General features: G+C 39.8%; 1 protein-coding gene across 3 annotated transcripts in view; it reads right to left on the reverse strand.

The window, feature by feature from the left end:
* The window catches only part of LOC124150233 (probable ATP-dependent RNA helicase DHX34), a 64,160-nt gene extending 54,807 nt beyond the window's left edge, over window positions 1-9,353 (reverse strand). For all 3 annotated transcript variants that reach the window (XM_048392421.1, XM_048392429.1, XM_048392427.1), the window contains exons 1-5: window positions 8,668-9,353; window positions 5,495-5,577; window positions 4,494-4,631; window positions 3,181-3,272; window positions 2,298-2,435 (exon numbers count right to left, since the gene is read on the reverse strand). In XM_048392421.1, the coding sequence (XP_048248378.1) occupies window positions 2,298-2,435; window positions 3,181-3,272; window positions 4,494-4,631; window positions 5,495-5,577; window positions 8,668-9,266 (1,050 nt within the window). In that variant the 5' untranslated portion in view covers window positions 9,267-9,353. The remainder of the gene's footprint in view (window positions 1-2,297; window positions 2,436-3,180; window positions 3,273-4,493; window positions 4,632-5,494; window positions 5,578-8,667) is intronic.
* Between the last annotated feature and the right edge of the window lie 58 nt (window positions 9,354-9,411).

The following is a 9,411-nucleotide window of genomic DNA, read 5'->3' on the forward strand; positions in this document are numbered from 1 at the left end:
AGTTGTGACTGTCTGTTAGTGTGAACAGTTGACATGTTAATCCCAGAAGGGTCGCTGATCCTATCATTCTTGGAAATTGATGTAAAAGGCCAGGGGTGAGTTGTCTGTTCTTAGAACTTGTGTTTGAGCTGTGGGACCCAATGCCGTGGACGGCCCATGGTGAGATGGAAGATTGTGTTTCTCTACACGCCTGGTCCCATTTGGATGTAAAAAGTGCACTCCCCAGCCAATTGCTACAGTCTTGACATAGCGGCCGTTGAAAGTAAGCTGCATCTTGTAGATCGAGGCTGCATACATTCTTCGGTCTGAATGATCATACGAAGTGTTGTCAGAAAATTGTGGTTTGAAGGAGTGTAGAGAACATTTGGAGCGTATGCCACATCAATGGGTCTGTTTGCACCAATTCCAATCCTCAAAAATGAGGGACTACTTGTCCCTCCGGGTTGATCATCGCTATGTTGACATGTAGTTTGATGAAAAGGTGATGGATTCTATCCCGTGGGTGTTGCATGAGCACTCCCGTTATAACATCGAGGTGACGAAGCTTTGCCAATAATTCTGGTGAAGTTGCCCAGTTGATGTCTATCTTGTCTTGAGCGTCCATGAATGACAGATCATCTTGGTACAGATATGGCGAAAGCGATAATGTACTGCAATCACCACAGCAGGGTTTGAATCACTAGGTGAGAATGATGAAGGTTATGGATGGTGATTCTGGAATTTGGGTACCTGGTAGTACATGACTACTGAGTCGAATGTCAAGGTAGTTGGTAGCGTTTGGATCTTTTCAGTTTCGATGCGGGTATCGATCTTGAGATCAATGACCATAACTTCATAAACGTTGCATCAGTGCCAAGCCTCATGGTGAGAGTTTGGTGAGTTATCCTGCCAATTCTCCACGTCTAATTGGTGTTGGTTCAACGTTAGCTGAATGTTTCCATGGTGAGGGCGTATCCTGATCTGTACCAACCTTGAATATCAGACTGGGGGATCACCGATGATTTGAGAGATCCCTTCAGACAAAAGTGTGGAGGGGCCAGGTTGTGTGCAGGTTCATGCAGTTGCATGTTTAATAGCGCATGTTGCATTAGTCTAGCACCCAGAGCAGTGTTTGATGACGACACAGGTATAGCATTCTTTCGCAAAGGCATTCTTTCATGTATGCAAAGGTCTAGTCTGCATGAAGAATGCATCTGCGTGAAGGTTTGTGTCTGAGCAATGGCCTTGACATCTTTCTCAAAGGAAGAAGGTTTCATAGAAAAAAAATAAAGTCACATTTTAACTTATTTAAGCCAAAGTTTGGAGAAATATTTGGGCCAAAATTAAAAAATATTCTTTAGATAATAGTTGAAGGTTAGAAGAATATAATCTTAGCAAAAACGAATTATGAACAAAGTTTAATTTTGATAGGATAGCTCAAATTACAAAGCTCAGGAAATTTTCCCCAACCACTTGTTTCACACAAAAAAGGAGAGGGTGACAAGTAATCTGTTCTGGAACACAATTCAGTAAGTTTCCACTACCTTTCGGAAATGAGTAGAGAAAAGCAATAAGTTTGAATCAGGATAAGATAAAATTGCAAATTTTGCTGTCAGACTGGTGACACACCACCCACCATGACATGAGCTCATACAAATCTTTAGTTTGGGTGCCCACTGTGAACATGCAGTTGGCTACAGGACTGAGTCCCATCTGGACAGCACTGGAACTTGGGCTAAATACCAGCACTCAAATCATACCAAATATCACCAAATCATATCAAATATCACCAAACGACATGTTTTGCTTGGATACCAATTCAGAAGTAAGGACCCATTAAAACTTATAATTATTCTTTGCAAAAACTTAATTTTCTCCCATAGAGACACAAAGGATATTCCATCGTTCCAGATCTTCCAGAATGAATTAAAGTAGTATTACCAGTACTTCATCAAAACAAATGTACAGCAGTTATGAGCATGATGAGGGGGAATTTAGACAGATTCTATAAATATTCTTCATCATGTCATACACTATTTTTCTAACATCGAAGTCACAGTTTTATGTTTTGTAAAAACAATATGAAATGTAACAAATAAATTTTTTTATAAAACAAAAAGGACCGAAACACCAGTTCCACTGTGCCTCTAACACAACAGAAGCAGTAACTGGACTATTGTTGTTGACCGCCACCTTGACTGAAGTACCCCCTCTAGATCCACCTTGACTGAAGTACCCCCTCTAGATCCACCTTGACGTTTATGCACACGTCTGCATCCCCCCCTATATCGACTTATGTTTATCTACGCGTTACATACCTGTGTGGATTTGCCACACCCTGTATCCCCGGCGACAACCACCACTTGATGGCGCTTCACCATACCACAGATCATGGTCTTGTACTGGAAGATGGGCAAGTTCTCCTGGTCTGCACGGATCTTCTTCAACTTGGTAAACTGATGGAATAGAGTAAGCCAGTGCATGTTTGTTAATTACCGCAGTCAGCAGATTTACATAACATACATGGTGGAATGTAAACAATCTACACTGGACAGGGCAAATCAAAGCTTGAGCAGCGACCCACACCATCGGGTTACGATCGACACGCAATCAGCTTAGTCACAGAGCCTTGGTTTTTTCTTTGTTTGTTTGTTGTTTAAAGCTGCACTCAGCAATATTCCAGCTATATGACAGCAATCTGTAAATAATCGAGTCTAAACCATGCAATCCAGTGATTGACATCATGAGCATCAACCCACGCAATTGGGATCAATGACATGCATCAACCAAGTCAGCAAGCCTGAACACCCAATCCTGTTAGTTGCCTTTTACGACAAGCAGAGTCACCTTTTACATCAAGAATGGATTGCTGAAGACCTATTCTACCCCAGATCTTCACAGGTCACATGGGTTGTTCGAATAGAGACACTTACATCATAATGTCCTACAAGTAAAACTAAATGTGACTAAACCAGTCAAACAGACTTAGCTCACTGCTAGCTCATCTAAATATGCCAACTATTTTCAATTTCACTAAATACATGGGATAATTAGAGTTATAAATATGACTGCTAAAAACAAGGTACACCTGATAGTACAAACACCTTAAAAACATAAACAAGATGTGACACAAAAACATGCAATCCCGTGGGTGTTGCATGAGCACATGCAGTGTCTGGGGACATTTCTACCTTTGCTCACCTTCTGTTTCTGTTGGAAGTCCAGGTAGTGAAGCAGGATGCCCTTGAACTTGGTCACTCTCTCCCGGGTCAGGTCTCGACCCACATCGTAGTCTGGCAGCAAGGAACCAAAGTGTTCGTACATATGGCCGATAATATCAATGATCTGTTACACCGGGCATTGATTACTAGTTGTTTTACTTCACATTCATAAAATCCTGTGTCAATACCTTTGACCCTGGTCACATGCCATATAGGAGATAAATATCTCATGTGTTATGGGTTTTCGGACGCTTAAGAAACATTCATAGTTTTCTCTGTAATCACATGAACAACTGTAAAACATCTCATTTGCTTATAAAAGACAACTTTCTCTTAAAAACAAGCCATCATCTGAATATTTACAATGTATCTGTGATGCTACACCCCCCGTTATAGCATGAGTAATCACGATAACCATGGCCGTCCGAAAACGTATGATGTCCAAAAACCTATGAGCTGACGATACGAACGTCTCATATTAATTATATTGAGCCAGTTCACTTCATCCATGGAAGGAAGCCCCATCAGAGATGTAATAGTTACAAAGTGTTTGTTGGACAAATACTTAAAAACAGAAGATATAGCTAAACCAAGCACAATCTACTGCTGCCATGACAGTGACTACATTCACATATGCCATAATGATTTTAATTGATGAAATGTATTGGTGAGAAGCTATGCATTACAATGACAGGTAAAGATTTTGCTTTACATGAACCAAAAGCTTTAATGTCGGGATGTGTTCCAAACAATCAAAACAATCAATGCACAACGGGAGAATCTCTGCACACAGATGCATCATGGTCAGTGGCACATCATGTGACAACAAAAGTACAACCATTAGATTGAGTACGTTTTGCAATAACTCACTGATTCTTAACCCATTATTCTCTTGAAGGGAAACAAGAAAGGACTTTTCATACTTTCCACTAGCCAGGTCAATCCTCTTTGATTCTATAGTTGCACAGATTAATGTTTTCTGTCATTTGCCTAGTGGACCAGCATATTTGTCAAAGTCAGCACAGCTTCCATTGTTTGTATGTTTGTTTATCACCGCACTCAGCGATATTCCAGTTATATGACAGCGGTCTGTACATAATCGAGTCTGGGCCAGACAATCCAGTGATTGACATCATGGGCAATGATCCACACAATTAGGATACAATGACATGCATCAACCAAGTCAGCGAGCCTGACCACCCGATCCCGTTAGTCGCCTCTTACAAGAATGGATTACTGAAGACCAATTCTAACCAACAGCTTCACAGGTCACAGCTTCCATTGATAACTCACCGACAAGTCGCCCCTTCTTGAGGAAAAGTTCCACATCTTTGCTGACCAGTGACAGGTTGATGCGGTAACGGTTGTCGTACGTTCGTGGCAGGCCAAGCCTTCCCTCGTCTTCCTGTCTGGTGGATGTTTTACTCTTAGCTGTAATTAAAATCATGAATACAACACATGATGTCAAGATGATACATAAGTTAAATAAACCTATATTTAAAACACACAAAACGACTGTCATGTTTCTGATAGCCGGGTTCGCGGAAGCTATGCCCAATTTTTCTTTGTTAATTTGACTTATTGACTTTTGCCATTGACTTATTACATTTCTTGGGTCCAAGTCATTGACTTTTGTCTCAAAATCACTGGATTTACGACCGCTGTAGCGCAAGATCTCTTTGTTGAATGGGGCCCTGGGCCCTGTTCCTCAAAGCGATCTTAGTGCTAAGGTGATCGTAAGTCCCATACTTTAACATAGGCTTACGATCATCATAGCACTAAGATCGCTTTGTTGAATGGGGCCCAGGACTTCATATTTTCTGTATTTTTAACCAAGGGCACATTAAATTACAGTAAACTACGTTTATAACAAACACGCTTAAAATGAACTGGCGGATATAATGAACTGTTTTTTGGGTCCCGGCCATTTGCTGTATATATATTGTAAATGCTTATAACGAACTACGGTTATAACGAACTAAAATTTGTGGTCCCTTTGAGTCCGTTATAACCGTAGTTATAACCTGCTTTCCCTAATCTGAACATACAAACAGCACATGAAGCATGATGGCATATTTAGATAACATAGCGTTACCATTATTGCCAGCTCATACTATTTCTTAAACTAGTCATACACTGAGCAGAGCAAATAAACATTTTGGAGTGAGTTAAGCCATAACGTCCCATCTGAAATATCCAGCCATATGATATACATGACATAGAATCTACTAATATTCACTTTTGTTAAGAACCACTCCACAAATGTGCTCTAACATCATGGTATAGATACATACACTGTTTCTTGGCTGCCTTCTTCCGTTGGAATGCTTGATATTTGACCAGGAATGCCCAAAAATCATCATACTCTTTAGTTCCTCTGCAATCCAATGAAACAAATGGGAAGATATAAAAGATGCCCAAACAGCTTCATCACCTTTATCCTCACGATCTAGTTTCATTTCCTTGTCAGTTAGGACAAGATGCAGCCCTCGAAGGTAATAACACGAACAGAGACACTTGACATGCAAGAGCAAGGTGAGGTGAGGTGAAATTGGGTTTAACGTCCCGTCCAAGATTATTGCACTTATAAAGCGACGTGCATGCACGTGTGTGTGTTTGTTGCTGCTTGTACTAGTCCGGACTGATGCCGATTTATAGTGCTAGCTCACTGAGATACCATGCCGCAGTTTAACATGAATACCCCACTCAGACACAGTATACTGACTCCGAGCCGACCAGTCCTTGTTTTAGCCCCTTAATGTCGAGCGCCAGACAGGGCAACAAATACCATCTTTTAACGTCTTTTGGTATGACGCGGCCGGGGAATGCAAGAGCATGGAGAGTGAATGAATGTTGTTTCATGCAGACTCAGCAATATACTTGCAATGTCAGTATTACCACAGCCAATAAGTCTGGGACAGGCAAATTGTGGGTTGATGGTTTGCAGAAACTCAAGATGAAACATATACACATTTTTACCGCAGTAACCATGATAACCTTGGCCCAGTTTTAAAAGAAACATGAGAATAATTTTTTTTTTTTTTCTTCCAAAATTTAAGTGTACTAATGTTTACATGTTTTATATAATAAAAAAGTATGAAATAATAATTTTAGTTTAGTTTTTACTCAGGATATAGATAATGTACTTAAGACCATTCAACAATGTGATAATTGTGAACTGGTGAATGGTTGGCGAGAAGTTGTCTCTTCTCCCTCTCATTGGAATGGTCAAGGTTTTGAAACTTCTTCTTCTTGGATGGGACCGCCTCCGTGGTCTAATGGTAGAGCGCCCGCCCGGAGAGCGGAAGGTCAGGGGTTCGTGACGTTAAACCTCATTTCACCTCTTCTTGGATGGGGGCACGATTGGGTAGCCTAGTGGTGAAATCGCTCGCTCGTCATGCTGAAGATCCAGGTTCAAGTCCCAACATGGGTACAATGTTTGAAGCCCATTTCTGGTGTCCCCCGCCGTTATATTGCTGGAATATTGCTTAAAGCTGTGTAAAACCATGCTCGCTCACTCTTCTTAGATGGCATCAAACTAACTGGATTGTAATCGCAGTATTACTCTGCTCAACCTGCAGTATCTCAAACAATTTGTACAGATTTGGATGCCACCCCTTGAGACGATTTGTTGACGTCGACCCAGTGATATATTATTTTGCTTTGCGACAAAGTCATCTTTGATGTTCATGGTAGTCGGGCATCCTCTTTGGGAACATTTCCAATGAATTGAAGTTTGACGTCAGGTTTTAATCGTTAACTTGTATTCAGCAAAAAAAAAGTGCCAACCCCTCTTAGAATTGAGAATAAACGGTTTATCAACCTGTGCATTTGCACAGTGGAATTCTGTTTCCTGTCTGTACTGCCTTTTAAAGCATTGTACTAAATTATTAATATGTTCACTCACGCATTGATGTATATTTCAAAGGTTTTCACTCACAGTGTATGCAAATATAGTTTACCAAGTAGTTGAGTCATTATATTTTGTGAGATATTAACAATTAGTCATATGTGATATGTCATAATCCCCTATTGTGTTACCATGGTTACCAATAACCACACTCAGGTGAATTTATACCTATAACAATAGGTGCTGGACAAGTAGGAAGAACTATTTGGGACTATTTCATCTGTCGATCTTTATCGTCTGTTTCACATAATTTTCAGGTTTTTTCAAATTTTGGTCCATCTTCCTGAGGCAAGGCAGTTAACTGACTATAAAAGTCCAGTTCCCACCCTTGCCGAACTAGGCTGGAATTTCAAGGCTCGATTGTAGCGCCACCAAAAAATAAGCAAAGTTACTAAGTTGACTTTACTTGCCCATTAATGCAATTTCTATCAAGAAAAATTCCGGAAAAATGTGAATCTATGTGTCAAAACCATGGGAAGGATAAGAATCACAAGCTGATGAAATATTTAATATAATATATTGAGGACGAGTGACAGTATTTTGTCAAGCAAAGCCATGACTATCCTGATACGTTTCTGTCACAAGTCTTCTTTCTGTCTTAGAGCAACAACAAAATACTTGAGTTCCACTGACAATATATCTCCATAATGAACAGTTCACACAAACTGAACTTTTCACTTTCCGCTCAAGGCCGCGAACCCATGGCACAGGCGGGAACTGAAGAATCTGTAGGCACAGAGATCCCAACCTTGTACACTTTGGTGTACTTGTACACAAGTGTTGGATAACTCATACCCACCCATACCTAATCAGCTGGATGACTCCTACCCCAAAATCATAGAAGTACACAATGAAAATCTCTATAACTTAAACATTATTAGCTTCTATTGTTATCTGTTGCAATGAAAGGATATTTGACACTTGTAGATACTATTGTGACCCAGATGTCATCATGAACATGATGAAACAATAGCTTAATTTCTGGAAAATCTGTCTAGAACTACAATGTACTAGTATATAATCGTATGGAGTTTTTAATTAAAAGTTCCCAAAATGTTAAAATGTGTAAATATAGAGCTATGAATAAAATGCTAATGATTTCTGTGAAAGTGTCTATGAAAGTACTGAATTAAAAGTGCCCAAAATGTATGCCAGAAAATGTGAATTAGTACCAACCCATTATACATGCAACAAATATGAAAATAAATGGGTATGAGTGGTCCAAATTAGTGTACAAATCAGCCAAATAAAATATGAACGCCCTAAATAAGGTACAGATTGGAGAGGGAATTTTAACATGTTTGGGTACGAGTTAGCCATTTTCGATGGGTACGAATCTCCGTGGCTATATGGATCATCTGGTATACGCACAGGCATCTGTCAAGCACATGCATTTTGAACAACACTGTTCTAAATTTGTATCTGTGTACTTGTTTGAGTACATAAAAAAGAAGTGCACTATTATTGTACTACGTGTGACCCAGATGACAAACATTAATCTTACATTAACATGATTAAGAGGCGGTTTGGAGGTTTCACTGTGTTCTCTGTACTTACCTTTTTATAAAGTCCTGATCTCGGAAAAATATTCTGTTCAAAGATGGTTTATGCTGAGTGAAATCAAAGTCAGAGTCCTGCTGCTCTTCTTCAGAGTCAGAATTTAATGAAGTTTTTTTACAGTGATGATCTTTGTCTTTATACTTTGTCTCATACACCCTTTCACTTTTAACATCACTGTTTTTGTCTGCAGAAATATTCCTTGTTTTTTCAAGTTCAACAACACTTTGCCTACATTTTGGGGAAGGCTTCTCATGATCATGATGATGCTTATCTCTGTATCTACTGCTAGCACTGGGAATCACATCTCTGTATCTACTGCTACCGTCGACATCTCGCTCTCTGCTATCTTTCGGATGCCCATCTCTGTATCTGCTGCTTTTGTCAATGTACGTCTTGTCTTCATCCGAAGATCGATGTCTTGTATGAGATAAATGACGGTCGTGGTACTCCGGGCTACGCTCCCTTTCCCTGTCACGTTCGTGGTGTTTACGTTTTGACTTCTTGTGTTTACTATGTTTACGTTTATTTTTGTGGCCGGAAGATTTTTCTTTAGACAGAAAGGAATCGGAATCACTGAGATCGTCGCTTGTTGTCATGTTAAGTTATGTCAAGCATCATCAACCGTATACGAAAAGCAAACATTTTAACATTTGCTGTTTTTTGGTTTTCATGGTAGCCGCCATTTTACCGGAAGTTCATGTAATACTAAGCAATAAATATACGTATAATAATTCTTGCACT

This window comes from Haliotis rufescens, unplaced genomic scaffold (assembly GCF_023055435.1).
Source record: "Haliotis rufescens isolate VD_foot unplaced genomic scaffold, xgHalRufe1.0.p SCAF_1, whole genome shotgun sequence".
NCBI classification, from domain to species: domain Eukaryota; kingdom Metazoa; phylum Mollusca; class Gastropoda; order Lepetellida; family Haliotidae; genus Haliotis; species Haliotis rufescens.